The sequence below is a fragment of the Dipodomys merriami genome, unplaced genomic scaffold (assembly GCF_024711535.1).
Source record: "Dipodomys merriami isolate MVZ:Mamm:240054 unplaced genomic scaffold, mDipMer1.0.p SCAF_55, whole genome shotgun sequence".
Classification (NCBI taxonomy): Eukaryota; Metazoa; Chordata; class Mammalia; order Rodentia; family Heteromyidae; genus Dipodomys; species Dipodomys merriami.
In genome coordinates, this window is record NW_027206124.1 from 1,498,585 (window position 1) to 1,524,494 (window position 25,910).

A 25,910-nucleotide genomic window follows, 5' to 3' on the forward strand; every position below is an offset into this window, starting at 1 on the left:
CAAAACCCCATGGCCACCCAGGCCGAATGCCTGCACCCATACAATCACATCCACCCGAACCACACAACCCACACGAGAGCTCCGCCCTCCAGCATCCACTTGATCCGTGGGTCTGTCTGACTCCACCCAGGAGCCAGGAGCCCTGCTTCTGTTTGCTCCGCTCCACAGCAGACCTTTCTACCAGCTGGGTCAGCCTGCCGGCCTTGCACTTCTGTTCTGGGGGACCCTCTGTTCTTCCGTATACATTGTGGATGAAGCCTATCAGGTTCCCCGAAAGGCATACCCGTTCACATCTAATGGGAGCTGGGAAGATTGGTTCTGGCATCTGCCTGTCAATCAACTTGCAGCATTTCCCCTCCAGAAAGCTCACGCCCTTCAAGTGATTTCTCTCGGGATACCTCATTACTTTGGGCACTGTGATAACTAATATTTTTATTTTTATTGTATTTTATTTGTCTGGGACCAGGACTTGAACTTAGTATCTGATGCTTTTACTCTTGGCTGTCGCTCTACCACCTGAGCCATAACTCCAACCCCATAACAAATACTTTAACATTGAACTTCTTTGCTCTCAATATGTAGCGTCAAAGTTTATATGTTGAGCTCATACATGTAAAAACCTCAGGTGGAAATTCTCATGATAATTTATCTCCAGATTGTGCTACTTACTAATGTAACACTGTCTTGCTGACAAGTCGTATTGTTTATGAAAAATGATTTCTCCTTCCTGATCTATTTTTTCAGTCATGGGGCTTGAATCCAGGACCTGGGTGCTGTCCCTGAGCTCTTTTGCTCAAGGCAAGCACTCTACCACCTTGAGCCACAGCGCCACTTCTGGTTTTCTGGTGGTTTATTGGAGATCAGAGTGTCACAGACTTTCCTGCCAGGGCTGGCTTTGAACTGTGATCTGAGGATACTCAGATCTCAGCCTCCTGAGTAGCGAGGACGCTGGTGTGAGCCACTGGTGACCAGTTCCTTCCTGATTTTTTTTTCACATGATTTCTTGGCTCCTTTGGATTCTTTTCTGCAGGCTGGAATCAAATCAGAGGAATGGTAGTGACAACAACTTTAAAGAAAACGCTGCAATGCTGTACCATTGAAGCTGGCATTCCCTGCAGGCTTTGAACAGATCCAGGAAAGAATTCCCCATGGTTCTCAGTAACGCGCCAAGTTTTGTTTGTATCATGTTTCTCTGTGCTGGGTGCCGGTGGCCCACGTCTGTAATCCTAGCCATTCAAGAGGCTGAGAACTGAGGATCGAGATTCAAAGCCAGCCAGGGCAGGAAAGTCCTTAAGACTCTTATCTCTAATGAGCCATGAAGACCCCGGAATGGAGCTGTGGCTCAAGTGGGAGAGTGCTAGACTTGAATGGGAAAGCTCAGGAACAGTGTCCAGGCCTGGGTTTGAGCGCGCACACGCGCACGCGCACGCACACACACACACACACACACACACACACACTACAGTTCCTGATGTCCCAGTGCTGGCCATCGTGCATGCCCTAGAGACCACAGCCTCAACTCCATGCAGCGAGACAGGGCGTGTGGTTCAGTCTAGGGCACAGAGTGGAAAGGACAGTGGGGCGGCCACTTCTGAACCCTCTGCCCTGTCCTCCCCTCCGGACCCCTCCCCCAAACCCCACAGGCTCCACCCTGCTGGGACGCAGCCACACTGCCTTCACCAGGCCCAAACCTCAGTACTGTGAGGAGCCAACCTCTGTTCTTTATAAACTACCCAGTCTCTGGCACTCTGTTACAGCTGCGGGACGGAGACACCACCGCCCAGGAGCTAGAGATGCTGGGGTTCTGGGGGCTGTTTGAGAGATACACACACTCACTCCTTGTCTCTGAGACTCAACCTGTCTGAGCATTTCGGCGAGGGCCGCTTCACCTGTGTCCACGCGCGCTGCCAGCCACCGCACTGTTTGTAAGCCGCTGGCTTCTAGCTGCCATCATGCCAGGAATGAGGGGACCGGTGTCTGTCAACCACTGTGGCCGGGACCGTGCCTTCCTTAGCCCTCCTGTCCCTTCTAATTTATTTTTCTACACTACTGGGGCTTGAACTGGACACTGTCCCTTTGCTATTTTGTTCAAAGCTGGCACTCTACCTGGGCCACAGCTCCACTGCTGGCATTTTGGTGGTTAATTGGGAAATAAGAGTCTCATGGACTTTCCTGCCCGGGCTGGCTTCAACTAGCGATCCTAGGATCTCAGCTTCCTCAGTAGCTGGGATTACAGGCGTGAGCTACTGGCACCCAGCCGTGTCCATTTTTATGCATCAAGGTTTTACTAGTTTCATTCTTTTTTTTTTTTTTTTTTTGGGTCCAGTCGTGGGGCCTGAACTCTGGGGCCTGGGCGCTGTCCCTCAGCTCTTCAGCTCAAGGCTAGCACTCTACCACTTGAGCCACAGCGCCACTTCCCGCTTTTTTCTTTTTGCTTATGTGGTGCTGAGGAATCAAACCCAGGGCCTCAGACATGCAAGGCAAGCGCTCTACCACTGAGACACCTTCCCAGCCCCTTACTAGTTTCATTCTATGAATTGACCATACTGTCTCTTTTTCTAATTTTAGAGAAATTTGAATATCATTGAATGACTTCTTCCTGCTATTTTATAAACTTTGCAGAGGAATCTGAGCCTGGTTTTGGAATTATGTGGAAGAAAGATGGGGTAGATTTAAAGCTCTTAACTCGATTTCTTTAACTTATTCAGGACTATTTGGAATTTCTATTAATTCTTGATTCATCCCTTACATATTTTTTTAGAATGTTGTCTCTTCTTGGGTTTCCAAATTCATTGGCCTAAAGCTATTTGTGGCATTGTTTATCTGCTTTTATTTTTCTTAATCATTTACTTATTATTTTTGTGGTGGTTCTGGGGTTTGAACTCAGTACCTAGAGTTTACTAGGCAGGTGCTCTACCACTTGAACCACTCCCTCAGCCCTTTCTCCCTTGGGATAATAGCTAGCAATAAGAAGAAGAAATAACAGCATGAAAACATTTTTAAAGGAAAACTTTGGGGTGTAGATGCCATCAGCCCCCCTATCTCTGGCAGGTCCCCTGGAGTCAAGTCTGGGAATTATGAGTCAAGACCTACTCTGGCCAGGAGCTAGTGGCTCACACCTGTCATCCTAGCTACTCAGGAGGCTGAGATCTGAGGATGGAGGTTCAAAGCCAGCCTGGGCAGGAAAGTCAGTGAGACTCTTATCTCCAATAAACCACCAGAAAACCGGAAGTGGCGCTGTGGCTCAAGTGGTAGAGCGCTCTCCTTGAGCTGAAGAGCTGAGGGACAGCGCCCAAGCTCAGTGGAGACAGGTGACAGAGCGGGTGGCTGGACACCCCTCCCCCCCTCCCCAGCACCTGGCCGCACCCGCAGGATGCAGGGAGGGGACTTTTTCCCAGGAGATCCCCAATGACCACTGTGGCCCCTTCCCACCAGGGGCTTTCCTGGCCACGCCGGCCTCCATCTGTGCCTGGATCAGGTCTGCACCCCAACTCGCCCAGCCGTGGGTCCCCAGGTCCCAGGGCCCCTGGGCCGGCTCTGCTGCCACCTGCCCTCGGCTGTCTCCCCTCCCCCGCCCCCAGGCCTGCCGCTCAGGGTCCCACTGACTCCAAGGTCACCTTCAAGGTCATTCTGGGCAGGAGCTGGCTGGTTTCTGTCCCTGGTGTTCCTAGAAGTTTGGTCCCCACTCTGGATAAAGAGCTTTGTCAGTGCCCCCACGGGCCACTGCGGGCGTGGCGCAGCTCCTGCTCATGAAGGAGGTGTCTGGTCTTTTGTGACTCCAGCCACCAGGCCACGCTCACCGAGCGCCTGGAGTCTGAAGGTGGGGCGCTGGGTGGCAGGGGCGCGGCACCCCCGGGGCTCTCCCAACACCCGCCACAGCGCCTCGCAAGCTCCACAATCTCTGCCACGTGCTGTGTGTGTGCGCGCGTGCGTGTGTGCATGTGTGCGTGCATGTGTGTGTGTGCATGCATGCGTGCATGCGTGCATGTGTGTGTGTGTGAACTCAAGGCCTCACATTGGTTTTTTTTTTCTACACACAGTTGGCATTCTACCACTTGAACCACACCCCCAGTCTGGCTTTCATTTCTTTTGCTGGTTAATGGGAAATAAGAATCTCAAGGTCTTTTCCACCGAGGCTGGCCTCAAACCTCAATCCTCCAGATCCCAGCCTCCCGAGTAGCTGAGATTACAGGCGTGAGTTACGCTTGTCTGGCTGCTCACTGGTTATTTTTTTGATGCTTCAGAGGCAAAGTGCACTGCAGGACAGTTGTAATCTGCCTGTGAGCGAGCGGATTTCCAAAGGGTTAAAGCTGTCCAGCAAGGCTTTCTTTCTCCTAAGCTGCGGTCTCATACATACTGGGTGCCCATTTCCTTATTAGATGTCAATCTTTCCCACTGATTTGCCTATCAGGGAAATGAGCTCTGGTCTGGGAAAACCCAGTTGGCTTCTGGGCTTTCATTCTGGTGGCAGGAGCCACACAGATGTCTCCGTACTGAGTCCCTCCGTTCTCTTTCCTCTGGTGGCTGTGGGGTTTGGGGAAATTAGCTCTCAGGATTGCCCCATTCTGTACTTGTGTCTTATGAACATCTGCCCTTGCTGCTCCTCGTGGCATTGTGCTCCGAGTCGCCCGCTCACCTCCTGACACATCCTGGGGCACCACGTCAGCCGGGACCCACGCTCTGGGGCCCAGGAGGAGACCGAGTGCAGGCCCGGCGCCGGCGGGCACCGCCTTCCCGGGGGGCAAGCTGCCCTTGTCCCTTCAAGCATGAAGCCTGAAGTCAGCTCTGGATGAACCGGCCTGGGTTCTGGGTCCTTCGCCTCCCTGCCCAGCACCCGGGTCCCCTGGAGCCCTCAGACCACCTTCCTTTCCTTGCTGGGATTTGAACCTGACCTTGTGCTGGATAGTCAGGCACTCCACAGCTGAGTCCCCCGCCCCCCCGCCGTCTTTTCTTCATCCTTCCATCTTCCCTCCCTCCCTTCACTTTTTCTCCTTCCTTCCCTCTCTCTTTCTTTTTACTTTCCCTCTCTTCGTGTGTGTATTCCAGTACTAAGACTTGACCTCAGAGACTAGCCATCGTCCCTGAGCTTTTCTCTCAGGGCTGGTGCTCTACCCCTTGAACCACAGCTCCACTTCTGGCTTTTTGTGTTAATTGGGAGCTGACAGATTTTTTTCTGCCGGGGCTGGCTTTGAGCCATACTCCTAGATCTCAGCTTCCTGCGTAGCTAGGATGACAGGTGTGAGCCACTGGGGCCCGGCCTCCCTCCTTCCCTCCCCACCCCCACCTCCTCCTGCCTGTGCCTGCTGAGTGCTGGCATCCCAGGCTTCTAGAACCCTCCTTCTCCTAGTGCCCACCTGGAGGCGGGGTTTGGGAGCCCCTCCTCTTCCTGGGGAGGCGAAGCTGGGGCTCTGGCCTGAACCAGCTCCTGTCTGCCCTGTGCCTCCCAGGGAAGCCCCAGCCCAGGTTCAGTGCCGAGGTGGGGGGAGGCGGCCCTCCAGCCGCCAGCCCCTTCACCCCGTTTTCCTGGACATCAGATGCTGCCCCTGCTTCCTATTTGTCCTCCAGGTCTGAGCCCCACACCCCACTCATGTCCCCAGGCCTAGGGCAGAGGCCCCAGCCCGGCCTGCTGCCCGTGTTAAGGCAGCAGACTGCTGTGTGGGGACGGGAGAGCTTAGGGCTCCTCCAGTCCATCCAGCCGCCCCTTCCCCCAGCCACACCAGTGAAGGATAGGTACTGCGTGCGGTGGCTGGCTACGTGGCCCGTTCTTCATTCTGCACACGTCTCCCAGCCTCTTCCTGCTCTGCTTCCCCTGGGGAATGGCAGTCGTCCCCCGCCCCCCGGGAGACAGCCAGCGAGCAGGCTGGCTATAAATCTAATGATCATGCAGGTGGCTGGACAGGCCAGGGACGTGTGGAGGGAGAGAGTGGGGCCCAGCCTGAGCCTGCCCGGGGGCTCGGAGAGCGCCGTCTGGGGAATGGCCGCGGGCGGGAGGGGGCATGCGCGCCCCCAGGGCGGCCAAGGAGCCCGAGCGCAGACTGCAGAGCGGCCAGACGCCCGCTAATGTCATCTTGGACTTATTACTCTGGGGCGTGATGGGAACCCCGGAGCGCCCCCTGGCGGCCGAGGGGGGGCTAGGCCCGGGGGACCAGGGGGGACAGGTTTGAGGCAGGCACCACCCAACGCGGCCATGTGGAATTCTACTTCAGAGGATCAGGATTCGACGGCACGGTAAAAAAAAAAAAAAAAGGAAAAGTGTGTCAGGTTCCCTCCTAGGAGAGCCCCCCTCCGCGCCCACCCCCCTGAGGTCCTCTATGTGTGGACCCCCATCACAGGGGGCTCCCGGGCACCCCAGCCCAGCCCAGGCCACCCCACGCTCTACCACCTTGAGCCCCAGCGCCACTTCCGGTTTTCTGGTGGTTTGTTAAGAGATCAGAGTCTCATGGACTTTCCTGCCCGGGCTGGCTTTGAACCGCAGTCCTCAGATCTCAGCCTCCTGAGTAGCTAGGATGACAGGCGTGAGCCACCGGCGCCCTACTTCAAGCTGTGTCTGTCTCTCTGTGGTTCACCTGGTCAGGTTCTGCTCCCCAAGATCACACCTCCTCCATCACCCACATCACCCCGAGACAAGCCAGCGACGGCCACTAGCCACGAGAGCCAGGGAGGGAGGCCAGCAATGGAGCTGGACGGGGAAGACAGAGCTGGAGCTGCGTGCCCTCCCGCGCCCAGTCCTGCCTCCCCAGATCCCCCGAGTCCAGGCGGTGGGAGGGAGGGGGGGTCCATTCCCTGCAGGCCATCCCAGAGGCTACCACAGGGGGGCGCCCGCGGGCTGGCTGTGCCATATCAGAGGAACCAGACAGGGGCCAGAGGGAGGCCGGGCTGAGGATGTCCAGGCTGTTTGGCCACTGCGGCCCGCCTTGAACACGCACTCAGGTCCTGAGTTCCAGCCTGCCCCACCCCATGCTGGTACACACACACACACACACACACACACACACACACACACACACACACACACACACACACACTTTACCCAAGGCTGCTGCAGGAAACAGAGCCAGATAACCTCCAGTCCCGAGACCCCTGATCGGTCATCATCTGGTCGCTTCCCAGGACATGGAAGTGTGGGCCTGGGTTTGCTATGTAAGGTGCAGGGAGCCGGGGCTGGTGGCTCACGCCTGTCATCCCAGCTACTCAGGAGGCTGAGATCTGAGGATCCCCGTTCAAAGCCAGCCCGGGCAGGAAAAGTCTGTGAGACTCTTATCTCCAAAGTGGCGCTGTGGCTCAAGTGGTAGAGCACTAGCCTTGAACTGCAGAGCTCAGGGAACATGGAGTTCAAGCCCCATGACTGACAAAAATTAATTAATTTAAAAAAGCTGAGTTTCACATTTGCCTGAGCTTCCTGGCAGCTGGAAGGAAAAGGGAAACAGCAAGTTCCCCAGTCCTCCTTACTGGGAAAGGAGAAGTAAGCCGGGCTTCCAGGTGTGAGCCACCAGCAGCAGCTCCACATTCTCGTCTTGCAGTGACTCAGGAAACTCGTGCGGTGGTCAGGGCGCAGCGTGGCCAGAGCGGCCCGCTTTACCCTGGGGTTAGCTCCAGTATGTTTCCCCCACAACCAAGGGAGTCGCGGGTCCACGTCCCTAGTGTCCTGGCTTCTGCCTGAGCCATCTGCAATGGGGCCAGGCGTGCCTGCACACAGCCTCAGGTGTCTCTCCAGTGACAAGACAGCACAGGCTGTGACATGTATGGGTGAGTTCCTGCTGCATAACAAAACACCCCACGCTTTCCATCTCAGACAGCGAAGCGGAGAGGGCCTGCCACTGGTGCCCAGCACAGACATGATCCTGGATCTGTAGTCACCGGGAAGTGACACTGTCCCTTGCTGGAGCCATTACCCTGGGCTCCGTGCCCAGGCTGGGCACGGGTGCCCAGTTCCTGTGGCAGTTGTGTTGTAGCTAGGTTTTGCATCTCCCCCTCTGCTCTCTCCCTTGTTTCATTCATTCATTCATTCATTCATTCAACACTCAAATGCTTTCTCTCCCCACAGTTTATGGGAATACAAATGAATAAATGGAAGGCGGCCCTGGTCACCCAAAGCACAAGCATCTATTTTCTAGATAATTCTTTTACCATCTCCCCTTCCCCTAAAGGATTTGAATCAGCCTGGCGGGAAAGGCACAAGCGATGAATTTACGAACGTCAACCAAAGAAGAAAAGTAAAGCCAAAAGCAGCTGTGATGGCCCCGCCCATCTCACGAGCGTCCCTGGGGTGAGGATTCTCTCTCTCCTCCCAAAGGCAGGAAAAGCAAAGCTCACTGCGCCTGCGCAGGTAAGAGACGGGCCCAAGTTCACCCAGGTCCATACGTAGATGAACGTCTAATGTGAAGGTGAGTTTCCCAGCAGCCTCAGGGAAAATGGAAAGCAGAAATGCTATCCAATTACTCACTAGACCGGAAGCAGCTAGACATGTCTTTGGGGGAAGCGTTTTGATACTTGTCTTTTTCTTAAGGGGGAGTTGCTGAAAGCTGGGGTGGGGGGTGGCAGGGACGGGGGTGGGGCTGGGCCTAGGGGAGTAAGGAGATGGCTGGGTGTTTGCTGCTGCTCCTGGAGGGGAGAGGGGTCTGTCCTCAGGGCCGGCTCCCCGGGCGGTGCGCGTGCGCCCCCCTTCCCCCGGCCGCCACTCCCCGCTGGCCCCCCAGGCCCGGACCCCCACCGCCGCCTGGATCTCTGCCCACTTGAGGAAGTGATGCTGCGCCCGGGCTGCACAGACGCAGGCGGCCCAGCCAGCCGCTTCCTCCCGCCCTGGGCGGGGCCATGGCGGGGCCGTGGGCTGAGCGCCCCGCCTGCCCACAGCAGCCGCTGGTCAGCCCACCCGCCACCCGGCTGCCTTTCCACGGGACCGCAGGATGGACCTGCGCCCCCCAGGTGAGCCAGCGCCCCTCCTCGCAGCCTCCGCGGGACTGAGGGGGGTAGAGGCCGCCTCCCCCGGCCTTGGGCGCAGGCGTGGGGGTGCCTGTAGCCTCCGGCCAGGCCACCCCAGCTCCACAGCACGGAGGGGGCCCGAGGGGACAGGGCTGGAGCAGAAACCTAAAGGAGGCAGCGTGGCCGGAGGGGCAGCCAGGGTCTGGGAAGGTCACTGGTGAGGACCGGACTTGACATGTCTGGGTGATGCAAAGGCCCTGTGGCCTCTTTTGAGCCTCAGGCACAGGGCTGGCCTTTGAGGAGTTGGGGACCTCGCCTGGCGCTGGGGAAGGGCCAGTGCTGGCCAGGGCAGGGGGGGGGGAGGAAGCCTGACAGGGCCCCTCCAGGTCATCAGGGCCCCAAGTGTGTGGGGACAGAGGAGACGGGGGACAGGCCAGGGTGGCTCGTGTTGGAAAGGGACCAGGCCTGGCGCTTCATCCCAGACTGCTCCCCTGGGGAGAGACCCCAAGGCTGCAGGAGCCGCCAGGCCCCGCCCATGACTTCAACCTGGGCCCCTGGGCAGCTCTTCCGAGGGAGGGAAAGGGAGGCCGGGGCTCCCGCCCTGAGGCTGGGCCGGGCCCCCAGGGCAGGGCGGCCGGAGGAGGCTCGCAGGGCCGGTCACACAGGGCTGAGGTCCTGATGCACACAGGGCACCCGCGGTCACCGGGGGTCAGAGGAGGAAACCAGGCCCAGAAGAGAAGCCCAGAGAGGAGGGGGCCAGCCCGGCCTGGGGGGGGCTGGGGGGAACATCCCCGATGGGGACCCCTTGACCAGTCCATCCTGTGAGCTGTCCTGCGCAGTGCTTGCTCAAGTGGACAGATGGACGGATGGACAGGTGGACAGCAGACAGGCCTGGGCCTGTGTCCCCTGAGCTGTAGTGTGGGGTGCGTGGAATGCCCCAGACGGACGAGGAGGCTGGGGGAGGGAGTCTTTCCAGGCCGGGGTGGTCAGGGAGGACTTCCTGGAGGAGGAGGAGGCGGGAGGTGGTGCTGAGCGCAGTCCTCCGCTGGCCTGAGCCAGGGGCCCGGGGCTGGAGGGGACCTGCCTCAGCCAGGGGGTTCGCCGGGGCGTGGAGCCGGCCTCTTCCTGCTGTGGCCTGTTTCCCCACCTGTCACAGCTCTCCCAGGCTGCCTGCCGGCCGGGCCGGGCAGCAGGCCAGGCCGCCCCAGGGCTGAGCGGGCCAGGGTGAGGAAGCCACCGCGGTGCCCTGCAGGCCACAGGCTGACCCCCCCCCCGCCCACCCCCCTTCCTGGGCCCAGGCGCCCCCTCCCCCGGGGGAGGGGAAGTAAGGCCAGCTGTCCTGGAGGCAGAGCTGTGAGCACCAGAAATACACTGGAAAGGGGAAGTGGGGGTCGGCGGGCAGGGCCGGGCAGGGCCGGGCAGGGCACGGAGTGGGCCCGCCAGGCCGAGGCCCCGGGCTGGGGAGGGGAGGGGCTCGGAGGAGGACAAAGCAGCTGGGCTGTGGTAGCGGTGGTTAGAACCGTGTGATGTTTGTGGTGTGTGTGTGTGCGTGTGTCTGTGTGTCTGTGTCTGTGTGTATGTGTGTACCAGTCCTGGGGCTTGAACTCGACGCCTGGGCACTGTCCCACTCTACCACTGGAACCACAGCGCCACTCCTGGCTTTTTTTCTTTGTGGTTTATTGGAGATACGAGTCTGACAGACTTTCCTGCCCAGGCTGGCTTTGAACCGCCATCCCACCAGCACCTGGTGGATTTTTGTGTTATTACCATTTTAAAAAAATGCATCTCCTATTCAGGCATGGTGACACAGCTACTCGGGAGACTGAGCGCGGTTTGAAGCCAGGGCAGGAAAGCCCATGAGACTCTTATCTCTAAACAATCACCCAAAGAGCAAGAGTGGAGCGGTGGCTCAAATGGTAGAGCGCCAGCCTTGAGTAAAAAAGCTAAGGGACAGTAACCAGGTCCCGAGTTCAAGACCTAGTACACGCGCGTGCGCGCATGCATACACACACAGAGACAGACAGAAAAATTCATCTCCTAGGAGGGAGTTGAGTCCAAAGTCAGCCTGAGCAGAATGTAGCAAGACCTTACTCAAAAACAGAAAGGGGCTGGGAATGTGGCTCAGTGGTAGAGTGCTTGCCTCGCATGCATGAAGCCCTGGGTTCCATTCCTCAGTACCACACACACACAGAAAAGGCCAGAAGTAGTGCTGTGGCTCAAGTGACAGAGTGCTAGCCTTGAGCAAAAGCAGCTCAGGGACAGCGCCCAGGAGTTCAAGTCCCAGGCCTAGCAAAAAAAAAAAAAAAAAAAAAGGAAATAGGAAAACCGTGTGGCGGCTCACTGACGAAGTGCATGCTGAGCAGAGAGGAGAGGGCACCTCCCACACAGCAACCAGAGGGGAGAGTCCTGGGCCCAGGAGAAGAGGGAGGAGCCAGAGCTCCTACCTAGAACTTACCGGTAATTGGGTGTGGTGATGCATGCTTGTAATCCCAGCCAGGCAAGAATTGGAGCTCCAAGGGAACTGAGATCCAAGACCAGATCAAGTAAAAAGTTAGTGAGACCCCATCTCAATCCGTAAGCCAGGTGTGGTGGTTCCTGCCTGTCATCCCAGCTAACATGGCAGGTTGTAGATAGGAGGATTGCAGCCCAGACCAGCCCAGGCAGAAACCTAAGGCCTTCTACAAATCCTAAGGAAAGAAGAGCCCTGGGCGTGGCTCACGTGGTAGCGTAGCTCACATCACAGAGGTAAGGACACCCTGCTAGGGACACCCAGGGTCAGGCATAAAATCTCCTGTCCACCCTGGCCTGGGGACCCAGGCTGTGTGGCCTGGCCACAGAACCCATGTGAGTGACAGCGGCGGACAGAGCCCAAATGATCTGCAGCAGGCAGGAAGGCCGCACCTCTCAGTCCCCACTTATTCCAACCCCCAGAGAAGACAGATCCAAGGGCCCAGCCCAGCTCAGTGGCCGGGCCCCGGGTCATTTTTTGCCCCACTGCCTGGGGACAGGGGATTTTCAAGTGTTCCCGCCTCCCCTCCCAATCCCGTCTCACCTTTGCAAAATAGTAACATGGCGACCATACCACTTCATACTCACTTCCCAGACTCCCTTGCAGCTACGTGTGGTCATGTGACTGCCCTCTGGCCAATCAGGGGCCCCGAATGTTCAGGGAGGCCTCTCAGCGGAGGTGGCCTAAGTCCAAGCAAGCTGGCAGGCATGGATTGGACCCCGGAGGGAAGAGGCCTGTGGGACACGGGTCAGCCCAGCGTCTCCTCCCCCCAGAGCCCGGGGAGCTGAGCCGCGGGGAGGCCGAGGAGCTGCAGCAGATCCAACAGCGCCGGAAGCAGCTGCTAGAGGACATCCAGGTGCGCACGGCCACGCTCGCACACGCAGACCTGGCCCCAGCCTGGTCTCACAGCCCTACCAGCCTGTGGCCTGGGGGCGCCAGGGGAGTGGCACGGGGCTAGGAGCCAGAGAGGGAGCAGCTGCTGAGTGTTGAGCGCACCCCAACCCACTCTGCCCACTTCCCTCCACCAGGCAGACCCTTGGGTCAAGATAACACCATTACATGCCCGGCTGGCAGCTGACCAGTCTCTGAACTACTCAGCAGCCCTGAGACCGAAGGGCTGCAGTCCTTGGGCATGCCGGCCCCTGGGCCTTGGCACATGCCCTTCCTCTGCCTGCCGCTCCTCCAGCTCTCCTCGTGGCCCCTCCTTCTCGCTACTTCATCCTCTAACCACACAGCTAAGCTAGTGTAGGTCCTGCTCTTTCTGTACTGTCCATCCGATAAAGACCCCAAGGCTGTGAGTCCAGCGGTCCTCGGTGAACCCCCATTTTGTCCAGAGGGAGCCATGCAGCCAGGCTTTCACCTGGGGTCCGAGCTGGCCTCCCAGTCCAGTGTTGGCCTGCGTGCTAGGACAAAGCTGGGGAGCCCTCCGCAGAGAGCGGGGTGGGGGGGGCTCCCGGGTGCTGCTGTCCTGTGGTGCGGGGAGGGGGCTGGACCCGCTGCTCTTGCTCCGTCAGCTCCCGGGGAGGAGGGGGTGCGGCAGGTGGGGCAGGTGTGTGGGGGAATGGGGGTGGTCTGGACCCCTCCTGCCCTGCCTGGCCCTGACCGGCCCGGCCCGCCCCATCTCCCCGTCCCCGCAGAAGCTGAAGGAGGAGATCGCAGATGTGTTCGCCCAGATCGACTGCTTCGAGAGCACTGAGGAGAGGTAAGGCCGCCCAGAGGGGCCCCGCACGGGGACCAGCTCCCGGCCCGGTGGGGCTGGACGGCCCTCCTCACACCCCCCTCCCACCCCCTCCTCCATGCAGTCCCCCCCCCAGCCCTGGCCAGGAGTGGCTGGCATGGCGAGGAGGGGGGAGGAGGAGCGCCAGGCCCAGGACAAAGGGGAGGACCAGGCGGCCGCGCGGCCCGCACCCACCCCTGCCTCTGTGGCCCGGGGCAGCCCTTGCACTCCCTGGGCCTCAGTGTCCCCACGGCTGGCCCCAGTGCAAGGCTTAGGACTCAGCGGCCCCCCCCTGCTGCCCACTGCTCCCCCGACCCAGAGCACTGTCTGGCTTGAGCTTGTCCTGCCCCCCAGCTGTGCCCCCCCAGGGCATGTCCTCTCCCTAGGAGGGTGTTGGGGGCTGGAGGCAGGGGGCCGGGGGCCGGGGGCTGGGGGCTGGAGGCAGGGGGCCAGGGGCCAGGGGCTGGGGGCTGGAGGCCGGGGGCCAGGAGCTGGGGGCTGGAGGCCGGGGGCCAGGGGCCGGGGGCTGGGGGCTGGAGGCCGGGGGCCAGGAGCCGGGGGCTGGGGGCTGGAGGCCGGGGGCCAGGGGCCGGGGGTTGGGGGCTGGAGGCCGGGGGGCCAGGGGCCGGGGGCTGGGGGCTGGAGGCCGGGGGCCAGGGGCTGGGGGCTGGGGGCTGGAGGCCGGGGGCCAGGAGCTGGGGGCTGGAGGCTGGGGTTGGGGGTCCAGGCCCGGAGCTGGGGCCCCGGGGGCCAGGGACCCAGGCAGCCCAGGCAGGCATGTGTCTGCCCACAGCCGGACGGCCCAGAAGGAGAAGGAGCTGTGCGTTGGGCGCAAGAAGTTCAACATGGACCCCACAAAGGTGAGGGGTGCGGGCTTGCACGGGGCCCCCTCCACTGGCACGGGGGGTGAGGGCTGAGCTGGAGCCTGGGGGACCGTAAACCGGCCGGGGGCTCCCCCACCCGCCCCTGTTAGATCTGGGGCTTGGTCCCCAGAAATGTCCAGTGCTGGGCGCAGACTCCCCCCCAGGCTCTTGGGGGGACATTGCCAGCCCCCTCCTGCAGGGACAGGGCCTAGAGGAAGCCAGGCCAAGGTGTGAGCACGTGTGTAACGCAGATGTGAGCTGAATGGGAGGCACTGTGTGAATGGAATATGCACGTGTGAGTGTGAGCTGCATGTATGTGCGCATGTGCACTGTGTGCGAGTTCCACGTGGGAGAGCACAGGGTGCCTGTGTGTGTGCACATGAGCTGCGTGCAAACACACGTGTGCGGATACACTTGCACACGTGCATGCAAGGACACAAGCGCACTCACGTGTGCACACGCCCGGGCTCTGAGGGTGCACAGCCAGGTGGGGCCACGGCACTGCTGTTCCCCTTAGACATGGCGATCACGGGCCTGACGCCCCCCAAACCAAGTGTGATTTTAAACACCAGGAGCTTCAGGGCTCAGCCACTGCACTTAGAATCATGCGTGTTTGCCGGTGGCCAGACTCGGAGCAGGACCGGCTGCTGGGGAGTTGGGAGCACCCGGCCAAACCTGGCTTGTTGCCAGCGCGCTGGTGCTTTGCTCTCCTCCAGCCACAGGCAGCCGCTGCTCCGCCGGCTGTGCCAGGGCCTGTGCCGAGGCCCCGCCCCTCCCGCCCCTCCCACCCGGCCCCGGCTATGCAGGGACAGCTCACCCCCCACCCGCACCCCCAGCTCACCCCCACCCGCACCCCCAGCTCACCCCCACCCGCACCCCCAGCTCACCCCCACCCGCACCCCCAGCTCACCCCCACCCGCACCCCCAGCTCACCCCCACCCGCACCCCCAGCTCACCCCCACCCGCACCCCAGCTCACCCCCACCCGCACCCCCACCTCACCCCCCACCCGCACCCCCAGCTCACCCCCCACCCGCACCCCCAGCTCACCCCCACCCGCACCCCCAGCTCACCCCCACCCGCACCCCCAGCTCACCCCCACCCGCACCCCAGCTCACCCCCACCCGCACCCCCAGCTCACCCCCCACCCGCACCCCCAGCTCACCCCCACCCGCACCCCCAGCTCACCCCCACCCGCACCCCCAGCTCACCCCCACCCGCACCCCCAGCTCACCCCCACCCGCACCCCCAGCTCACCCCCACCCGCACCCCAGCTCACCCCCACCCGCACCCCCACCTCACCCCCCACCCGCACCCCCAGCTCACCCCCCACCCGCACCCCCAGCTCACCCCCACCCGCACCCCCAGCTCACCCCCACCCGCACCCCCAGCTCACCCCCACCCGCACCCCCAGCTCACCCCCCACCCGCACCCCCAGCTCACCCCCACCCGCACCCCCAGCTCACCCCCCACCCGCACCCCCAGCTCACCCCCACCCGCACCCCCAGCTCACCCCCCACCCGCACCCCCAGCTCACCCCCACCCGCACCCCCAGCTCACCCCCACCCGCACCCCCAGCTCACCCCCCACCCGCACCCCCAGCTCACCCCCACCCGCACCCCCAGCTCACCCCCACCCGCACCCCCAGCTCACCCCCCACCCGCACCCCCAGTTCACCCCCACCCGCACCCCAGCTTACCCCCACCCGCACCCCACCTCACCCCCACCCGCACCCCCAGCTCACCCCCACCTGCACCTTCACCCCGTGTCTCCAGGGCATCCAGTATCTCATCGAGCACCAGCTGCTGACTCCCGACGCCCAGGACATTGCCCAGTTCCTGTACAAGGGTGAAGGCCTCAACAAGACCGCCATTGGCACCTACCTGGGGGAGAGGTGAGGGGCGCCGGGCCTGGGGGAGAGGTGAGGCAGGCCGGGCCTGGGGGGGAGGTGAGGTGGGCCGGGCCTGGGGGGGAGGTGAGGTGGGCCGGGCCTGGGGGGGAGGTGAGGCAGGCTGGGCCTGGGGGGAAGGTGAGGCAGGCTGGGCCTGGAGGGGACGTGAGGGGCGCCGGGCCTGGGGGGGAGGTGAGGCGGGCCGGGCCTGGGGGGGAGGTGAGGCAGGCCGGGCCTGGGGGGCCTCTGTGCAGGTGCACATGGACAGTGGGGGGCCAGCACACCCGACCTGGGAGCTTGCATTCACTCCTTCAGCAGCAACGCGGTGAGGCCCGCTGCGCAGAGCCAATGCACATCAAACCTGTCTGACAACGGCAGGTCCCCAGGAGCCGAGGAGAAGAGCCCGGCTGAGGACTCTGGGCTGGCTGGCAGCTGTGGCTCCAGCTAGTGTGGACAGGAAATGGGGAGGGGGAGGAAGCACTCAGAAGTGAGAACAGCAAGGGCAAAGGCCGGGGGTAGAGGCAGGCTCAAGAAAGAGCAAGTGATAAGACTGAGGAGCACAGGGGGGAGGAAGGGCGAGGGAGGGGGAGGGGCAGAGGAGAGGACCGAGAAACGGGAGTGTGGGTAGAGCTGGGCCAGGGAGCCCCAGCCCTTCTCCTCCAAGGCCACGTGCCCCTGGACAAGGGAGTGTGCTTGGATGGGGGGAGGGGCCTGCAGCGCCCCCCTCCCCTCCCACCCCAGCGCCCCCCGCCCCCCTCCGCAGGGACCCTGTGAACCTGCAGGTGCTGCAGGCCTTCGTGGACCACCATGAGTTCGCCAACCTCAACCTGGTCCAGGCCCTCAGGTGAGCAGAGGAGGCCAGGCCAGGGGGGGGGGGGTTGGAAGGGAGGGGGGAGGAGGGAAGGGGGAAGAGAGGGGAGGGGGAAGAGAGGGGAGGGGGCACTTGCTTTAGTTCCATTTTCCTGTCTGACCTGGGCACTTGGATTGAGAGTGTGTGATAAAGAGCACAAACTGAAGCCACCTTGCCCAGTTCTAATCCCAGCTCTGCCGCTCTCTCCCTCTGTGACCCAAGCCCACACAACAAGCCTCTCTGTGCCCCCCATCCCTCACCTGTGAAATGGGAATAGGGTGGTTCCTGTGGCACGGCCCACAGTGAGCCTGCTGCTGTGAGCCAGCTCCAAACTGCACTGCGGCCTAGCAAGTCTTGCTGCTACTGCCTAGGCCTGGAAAATCAGCCCCCAAGAAGGGGCATTTGATCTAGGCTTTCAAGGGTGAATAGGAGTTTGCAAGGCAGAGAAGAAAGAGCCCACCCCCATCTGGGCATGAGAACTTCTCTCAAACGCCCATGCTCTTTAAAGGAGCTTAGAAGCAGATGCTGTGGCTCACGCCTGGAATCCTAGCTACTCAGGTGGCTGAGATCTGAGGATCAAGGTTCAAATCCAGCATGTTTCAGCCCAGGTAGAAAAGTCCTTGAGACACTTACCTCTAATTATCCACCAAAAAGCTTTAAGTGGGGCTGTGGCTCAAGTGGTCGAGTGTCAGCCTTGAGTGAAAAAGCTAAGCAAGAGCTCAAGGCCCTGAGTTCAGGCCTTTGGACAGGGACCAAAAATGAAAGAAGAAAGAGAGAAAGGAAGAGAGACAGAAAGGCAAGGAAGGAAGGGAGGAAGGGAGGGAGGGAGGGAGGGAGGGAGGAAGGAAGGAAGGAAAGAAGGAAGGAAGGAAAGAAGGAAGGAAGGAAGGAAGGCAGGAAGGGAGGTTGGTTGGTTCATGAGACTCTGTGTCCCAGGGGCAGGGCTGGGGGGGGTGTGGCTCGTGTTTTCCCCTGACAGGGAAGCGGGGAGCAGCGGTCAGGTCTCACTGCGCCCCCCCTGCCCCCAGGCAGTTCCTGTGGAGCTTCCGGCTGCCGGGAGAGGCCCAGAAGATCGACCGCATGATGGAGGCCTTCGCGGCTCGCTACTGCCTGTGCAACCCGGGCGTCTTCCGGTCCACAGGTGAGGAAGGGCTGGGACGAGGTTCGGGGACCCCTGCCAGTGCCCAGCACAGATGTGCCCCAAGGCACCCCGGCCACCCCGCCTTGGGAGACGAGGCCCTTCCCACCCCTCAGGGCGCCAGCTCCTGCCCACCTGTGCCTGCGGCGCCTGCGCAGGGCTGCCGTGGTCACGGGCCCGGGGACACAGCAGGGATGGCGGGGCGAGGGGTAAGGCGGCAGCAGCCAGGTCTGGGTGCGAGGAGAGGGCCGGCCATACGTGCAGGATGGCAAGGTCTGAATGGGACTTTGAAGGCTGAGTAGGAGTTCTCCAGAGGTTATGAGGAAAGGGGGGCTTTGCTTAAACAAGGGGCAGCCTGGGCAGGGAGTCGGGGGCAGAGGGCAGAGAAGATCAACAAGGCTCAATCCCCACGCCCCCAGCGCAACCGAGCGCGCAGGTGGGCACCCCCAGGGTACCTGCCGCAGCCAGCCTCACGCATCTGTAAAACGGGGGTGTGGCAGCGCGGGCCCCGAGAGGTCAGGCTGGGGAGACCCCCGCGTGGGGCTCCAGGGGGGGAGAACAGGGGGGAGGGGGGAGGGGGCGGGGCCCGGGCAGCCGCTGACGCTCCTCCCCCCCCCCCCCCCCCGCCCGCAGACACCTGCTACGTGCTGAGCTTCTCAGTCATCATGCTCAACACCAGCCTGCACAACCCCAACGTCCGGGACAGGCCGCCCTTCGAGCGCTTCGTGTCCATGAACCGCGGCATCAACGAGGGCAGCGACCTGCCCGAGGAGCAGCTGCGGGTGAGAGGGCGGGGCCGCCCAGGGCACGGGGCGGGGCCACCAGGAGAGGGGCGGGGCCACCCAGGGTGGGAGGGGTGTGGCCACACAGCGTGAGAGGGCGTGGCCATCCAGATCGAGGGAGCAAGGACACCTGGAGAGGGGCGGAGCCACCAGGAGAGGGGCGGGGCCACCCAGGGTGGGAGGGGTGTGGCCACACAGCGTTTGAGAGGGCGTGGCCATCCAGATCGAGGGAGCAAGGACACCTGGAGAGGGGCGGGGCCACCAGGAGAGGGGCGGGGCCGCCAAGGGTGGGAGGGGTGTGGCCACACAGCGTGAGAGGGCGTGGCCATCCAGGGTGAGGGAGCAAGGACACCTGGAGAGGGGCGTGGCCGCCCAGGGTGGAAGGGGTGTGGCCACACAGTGTGATGGGGCCAGACCATCCAGGTCCAGGGGAGGGGCCGCCCAGGGTGGGAGGGGTGTGGCCACTCTGTGAGAGGGCGGGGCCACCTGGGGGCGGAGCCACCTGGGGAGAGGGGCGTGGCCTCTCATGGTGGGCGGGGTCTGGCCACCCAGTGTGGCTGATTCCCAACTCCTGTCACCCAAAAATTCCTGGCTCAGTTTCCCTTCAGAAAGTTGGCTTCGGGCTTGGCTGGATCCAGGTGCTCAGTGACACCAGTACCCCATCTCTTAGCAGCCCTCTTTCCTACATGTCAGCTTTCCTCTTAGGCAGGCCCAGGCCGTCTCCGGGTGCAGAGCTAGGTTTAAACAGAGGAAGAACAAGGGCAGGGCAGAGGGTGCAGAGTCCAGCAGTCCAGGCACTGGGGGGGGGCGCCTGGTCCCCAGGAGATAGTGTGTGGGCATCACAGGTCACTGGCCTCTTCTGGGGGTGGGGGCAGATGGGGGCTCTGTCCTGCCAGGCTCTGCTGCACAGTTTTGATTCTTTTGTCATCCAGATGCCGTCACTCGGTCCGGTCCTTCCTTAGCCCAAGGGGATTAAGGGACAGGCAGGCAGGCAGGCAGGCAGGCAGGCAGACAGACAGACAGAGACAGACAGACTCAGAGAAAAGGCAGGTGTAACCTGGCTGCAGGGGCGTCGAGCTTTTCTCCTGCCTTGGTGGGGCCGGCGCAGACTCCGAGACGCCATGGGAGGGCGCTGTGTCTGCGCGCAGGCCCGTGCGCCGGCGCCGGCGACGCCGGGTGCTTAGAGCCGCAGGAAGCGTGGGCGGCTGAGGCCTGAGCTGGCTTCTGCGTGGGAGCCGAGCGCACAGGCTGATGGGTGACCGCAGAAGCTTCTGGGTCTCCAGTGGCTTCTGTGCAGGCCAAGGCCCCATCCACACCCACGCCGCCTCGTTGGGCCCCCGATGACTTGGCCCTGCTGATTGCTCTTCCCGGGCTCTTTTTTCCACTTCCAGGCCACTGGGAATTCCCAGGGCGAGGGGTGGGGGAGGGGTGGGATGGGGGTGGGGACTCCCCGAGAAGCACCCAGCTCCCACTCTTCTTCTTCAGCATTGGGACAGGGAGCCTGAAGTGGGGGCCCTGGGGGCTCTCAGACAGAGAGGACCACCAGCAGCCTGCAAGCCTTGCTTCTAAAACTGGGAGAACTCAACAAAAATGGGGAACTCACCTGGTTAAAAAATCTCCAGAAAAAACCACTGGGTGCCAATGGCTCACGCCTGTAATCCTAGCTACTCAAGAGGCTGAGATCTGAGGATCCTGGTTCAAAACCAGCCTGGGAAGAAAGTCCATGAGACTGTTATCTCCAATCACACAATCTCACACACACAGAAAGTGGAGCTGTGGCTCAAGTGGTAGAATGCTCGCCTTAAGCACAAAAGCTCAGGGATAGCGCCCAGGCCTCAGTACTGGCCCAAGAAAGAAAATCCAGAAAACCCTCAGCAACACCAGTCAACCAAAAAGAAATGTCTTAGGTGCCTTCCGCGTCCTGTCTGGCGCTCATGAGCAGGGCAGCAGGAGGAGAGGCTCTGCCTCACCCCAGCGGCGCCTGGGACCATGAGACCCTCAGGCCCTATGGGCTTCTCCCTTGCGTCTTCAGCCACTTGCGTGTGCACGCACACACAGACAACTCGGGAGAGCCAATTCCCACCACCTCTGCCCTGTGCTACACAGGGAGGGCAGGACTGGGGGTGTGGATGAGCCCAGGCCAGGGGGGCACGGGCTGTGACACATCTGAGGGGACCAGGGAACGTTTTACCAAGAAGGACCAGAGACCAGGACAGGCGAACAGGAGAGGCGGGCTTGTGGGAAGATGACCTGCCTGAGGCCAGCAAGGCCGGAGGCCCAGGCCCAGCCAGGCCCTTCCCTCCTGTCCCCAGAACCTCTTCGACAGCATCAAGAGAGAGCCCTTCTCCATCCCTGAGGACGACGGGAGCGACCTCACCCACACCTTCTTCAACCCTGACCGCGAGGGCTGGCTGCTCAAGCTGGGTAAGGGGCTGACGCATGCACGCTCGTATGTGGATGGTCTTATGCACACACACACACACACACACACACACACACACCACACCCCACAGGCACAGGAATGTGGCCTCGAGCGTTGAGATGTTATGGCTTCCAGCACAGAAGCCAGCCTGTCCCATCCTCCCACCCATCCATCCTCCATCTTCTCATTCTCCACCCACCCACCCACCCATCCATCCATCTTTCATCCACCCATTCAGCCATCCACCCATCTATCTACCCACTAACCATCCATCCACCCATCTATCCATCCACTAACCACCCACCCACCCACCCATCCATCTTTCATCTACCCATCCGTCCACCCACCCATCTATCCTCCATCCACTAACCATCCACCCACCTCCTCCATCCTCTCATACATCCATCCATCCACTCATCCATCCTTCATCCTCTCATGCATATACCCACCCACCCATCTATCCTCCATCCACTAACCATCCATCCACCCACTCTTCCATCTCCTCACCTCTCTACCCATCTACTTGTCCATTCACCCATCCATCCATCCATCTCAAACCTGCTGCTTATGGGGGAGATGCTCTAGCCTTTATGAGCGTCAGTTTCCTCCTGTGGGAAGGGAGGTTAGTTACCAACGGTGCCCTCCTCATCAGCGGCTATGGTGATGAATACGGAAACATGTTTGAAGCCTGTAGAAGCAGTTACGGCAAATGAAAGCTGCAAAGCTTTCCACAACGCTGGGCAGGGAGCAGGTGAAGGACAGAGCCAGGGTAGCAGAGCCAGGAAGAGCAGGGAATGGTGGGTACTCTGCCCAAGACCGGATCATCAGGAGGCTGAAACTGGGTCAGATAGCTCAGTTCAGGGCCCACTGAGTTTGGGGACATAGATGTGGGTAGCAAGGGTCCAGGAGAGTCCCACGGAGGCCGCTGGACCAGGAGGCTGACCAGCTGTGCTGCTGGCCTCTTGCAGGAGGCCGAGTGAAGACGTGGAAACGACGCTGGTTCATTCTGACTGACAACTGCCTCTACTACTTCGAGTTCACCACAGTGAGCAGAGCTCCAGCACCCCTGCCAGCCCCGCCCCCGCCCTGCCAGCCCCGCCCCCGCCCTGCCAGCCCCGCCCCCGCCCTGCCAGCCCCGCCTCTACCCTGCCAGCCCCGCCTCTACCCTGCCAGCCCCGCCCCCGCCCCGCCAGCCCCGCCCCCACCCCGCCAGCCCCGCCTCCACCCCGCCAGCCCCGCCCCCACCCTGCCAGCCCCGCCCCCACCCTGCCAGCCCCGCCCCTAACCTGCCAGCCCCGCCCCCGCCCTGCCAGCCCCGCCCCCGCCCTGCCAGCCCCGCCTCTACCCTGCCAGCCCCGCCCCCACCCTGCCAGCCCCGCCCTGCCAGCCCCGCCCCCACCCCGCCAGCCCCACCCCCCGCCCCGCCAGCCCCGCCCCACGCCCCGCCTCCACCCTGCCAGCCCCGCCCCTGCCCTGCCTGCCCCGCCCCTGCCCCGCCAGCCCCGCCCCTGCCCTGCCTGCCCCGCCCCCGCCCCGCCAGCCCCGCCCACCTCCCCTGAGGCAGTCCCAGAAACAGGGCCAGTCCTCCATACCCACTTCACAGAGGGGGGAAACCGAGGCACCAGGAGGCCGAGAGGCTGGGACCCAGCCTCAGCTCTGCCCCCGCTCACCCCCTCCGGCTGGCAGAGGTGTCCCTCGGTCTGGGGTCTGGCGGAGCCCCGGGCTCACCCGGGCTCGGCCTCCAGCTTCCACTCGGTGACTCAGCTCCCTTCCTGTCCCCGCAGGACAAGGAGCCGCGGGGCATCATCCCACTGGAGAACCTCTCTGTGCAGAAAGTGGAGGACCCCAAGAAGCCAGTGCGTGGGGGCGGGGCCACCGGAGGGAGGGGGCAGGCCCCTAGGGGCTCCCCAAGAGGGGAGACACCCGCTGCATGGTCCCCCCCCCCCCCGGGACAGGTGAAATGTCACCTAAAAGGGCAGATAGCCCAGTTGTCTCTGCTGTTTTCTGTGCCTCAGTTTCCCCCTGTGTCAGGTGGGGGAGCTGGGTCCACACAAGGGCAGTGTCCCCTCCCTCCGGCGGCAGCACAGGAATCAGGACTGGTGGGGACGGGGCACCCTGTGGGGGGTCACCAGCGGCATGTGGGGGTGCTGCTCCCCGACCTCTGACCCCCCGGGGAAGTGGGTGCAGCCTGTGGCCCTTCCCGCAGTTCTGCCTGGAGCTCTACAACCCTGGCTGCCGCGGCCAGAAAATCAAGGCCTGTAAGACGGACGGGGACGGCAAGGTGGTGGAGGGCAAGCACCAGTCCTACCGCATCTCCGCCTCCAGCGCCCTCGAGCGGGACCAGTGGATCGAGGCCATTCGGTAAGGGCGGTGGGCTGGGGCACCTTCCAGATGCTTCTTTGAGGTCTCCTCTGGGGCCCCCTGCTGCACACCAGTCCCTCCTGTGCACTCCGGGGAGGGGGGCACTTCCTGGGAGCCTGGCCTCGAGCCAGGCCTGGGGACATGGAAGATGCCCTTGGAAGGCCCGTGGAGGCCGAGCAGGAGACGAGGCTGCAGAGGATGGCCAGGCCGCGATGGCCGCAGTGGGCAGCTTTGGGAGAACCGGGAGTCACAGAAGGACAGATAGGGGGTGCCCTGCGTGGGTCAGTGCTGAAGCACCAGGGTGGGCAGTGGGGGTGATGGGCATTGTTCCTACATGTCACTGACTGAAGAGGAAGGCAGAGGTGGGGACTGGGCACCTGTGTGTGGGGGGGAGGACAAACACACTCTGGGCCTGGCTCAGAGTTCAAGTGGGAAATGCAGATGAGGAGGGGCCTGGTGACCAGAGGACTGAGTGCCCGCTGCCCGGGCTATGCTCTGGCAAGGTGCAGGCTCTTCCCCGCCCCCCTCCCCCACAAGCTCCAGCCTAGTTCTCATCAGAGGGGGAGACAGGCCCAGAGAGGGCCGGGCCTCGCCTAGGAACACACAGCACAGGGGTGAGCAGAGCTCGCTCAGGGAGCCCGTCACCTGGCTCCACCCCAAGCACCCGCTGGGAGCTCAAAAGGGGCTCAGAGACCTTGAGGTGCAGAATTCGCAAGCCTGGGTCCCCGCGCTCTCCAATTCAGGCCATGCATACAGAACAGGATGAGTCTGAGGTGGTACTCTCCCCTCCCCGGGCCCCCACCCCCACCCCGGGGTGGCCGAGCAGCCATGAACGCTGTCTCCTGCCTCCCCCAGCGCCAGCATCACCCGCGTCCCCTTCTACCACCTGCTCTCTGCCCGCAAGAAGAAGATCGCCAGCCAGCAGTGACCTCCCTGGACCACCCTGAGCCTCGGGGGGCGGGCCCTCAGGACCGGAAGCTCCCGGAGCCCCTCCTCCTCTCCCCCTGCACTGTCCCCTGGCCACAGACCCGGGAGCGGAGTGGACTCTGGGGGAGGTAGAGTCCAGGAGGAAGGACGGGAGCCGGGGGAGCTCTGGGCACGCACCTGTGGCTGCCAGCAGGAGTCAGAGGCCCTGTGCCTGGGCCAGGGCGGTGATGAGCCAGGAGGCCCGGAGGCCCTCCTCACCCCGGCTTCCCAGGGCAGGAAGGCAGAGGGGTTGCCAGGGCTCCACCCCACCTCTGGCCTGGCGCCTCCTGCTGCCCCCATGTCTGTGCCAGTCCCCCATCTTCTCAGCTAGGCTGCGCCCTGGACAGTACTCACTTAGCTCGGACCGACAGGCCCGTCCTGACCTGCTGTGGGCCCGCCGCGCCCCGTCCCTGCCAACCGCAGCATTTGGGTGGGAAGCGCCTGGGCCCCACCAGCCCTGCGACCCTGCTTGCAGCCCACTGAGTGGCCCTGGAGTCCGCTGTGCTCCCGAGGCGGGCTGGCTTGGGGCGGGGGCGGGGCTTACGGGCCGTGACAGCCGCCCCACAGGCAGGAAACCAAATAAGAGAGCTTTGCAGCTGTGGTCACCAGGAGGGCTGCTTGGAGGCAGCCGCCGAAGCCAGCCAGTGGCATAGGGCTCGTACCCTGTGGGGTCTCTCCCATGGCCCCTCTGCTAGATGGCCACTCACGGTGGGGAGAGGCACCCCCCTGCCGCGGAGGGCTGGATTAGGTGACCTTCCTGCAGGAAGTTACTGTGCCAGACACCAGCAGAACCAGACAGAGCCCCAGTCTCCTTGGGGCTCACAGTCTAGTGCTCCTGAGTGGCAGGATTCTAAGCTGCTTCCTTACAGTGTCTAGGGCACCAAGGCCACCCCCACACCTCCCTCACCCAGCCCTGGCCTGGGATCACACCCCTGGGCCCCTCCTGGAAGGCCTTGAGGGCTGGGTTCAAGGTCACGGATCACTCATCTTTTCCCAAAGTGTGTTGGGCCATGAGAATCTGCTGTGAGCCAGCCTCCTGCACGGAGCCAGCCAGGCAGAGATGCCCAGGGGCCAAGTCGAGAGGGAGAGCGGGTGTGAACAGCCAGTCCTGGCCCAGGTGGGGGGAGGGGAGGGGGTAATAGAGGGCTGGGCTAGACAGACAGGCAATCCGGGGAGACCTCTTGGAGGAGGAGGCTGCCTGAAGGGGGGAGGGGGGAAGGGGGAGAGGGGGGTTGGGGAGGAGCTGGGGGAGAACGTGCACCGGTCACACAATGCATACCTCACGTCGGCCTCCCTCGGGTCTGTGAGCGAGCAGATGCGTGTGCTGCTCAGTGCTGGGCACTCGGCATATGCACGGCAACTGCTAGTTTGAAGTCAACTGGTAAAGGGCTAGGGCCTTTTAATCAGGCTGAGAGAACATTCCAGGCCCTGCTAGGGAGCAGGGAGCAGACAGAGTGGCCGCTGGCCATCTGATCCATGGGCCCAGACACTAG

General features: G+C 62.3%; 1 protein-coding gene across 3 annotated transcripts; it reads left to right on the forward strand.

Annotated features, from left to right (window-relative positions):
* Positions 1-8,341: 8,341 nt before the first annotated feature.
* On the forward strand, positions 8,342-25,584 carry Cyth4 (cytohesin 4). Of its 3 annotated transcripts, none has more exons than XM_069999455.1 (13): positions 8,342-8,384; positions 12,202-12,284; positions 13,066-13,130; positions 13,939-14,005; positions 15,783-15,901; positions 16,662-16,742; positions 17,777-17,889; positions 18,520-18,668; positions 20,981-21,092; positions 22,059-22,135; positions 22,875-22,946; positions 23,297-23,451; positions 24,307-25,584. In XM_069999455.1, exons 4-13 carry the CDS (start codon positions 13,991-13,993, stop codon positions 24,377-24,379), a joined length of 966 nt encoding a protein of 321 aa, XP_069855556.1. In that variant the 5' UTR covers positions 8,342-8,384; positions 12,202-12,284; positions 13,066-13,130; positions 13,939-13,990; the 3' UTR covers positions 24,380-25,584. The 3 variants fall into 3 exon arrangements, with proteins under 3 accessions (XP_069855556.1, XP_069855555.1, XP_069855557.1); XM_069999454.1 differs by lacking the exon at positions 8,342-8,384 and adding an exon at positions 8,820-8,922; XM_069999456.1 differs by lacking the exons at positions 8,342-8,384; positions 12,202-12,284 and adding an exon at positions 12,657-12,673.
* The last annotated feature ends 326 nt before the right edge of the window (positions 25,585-25,910 follow it).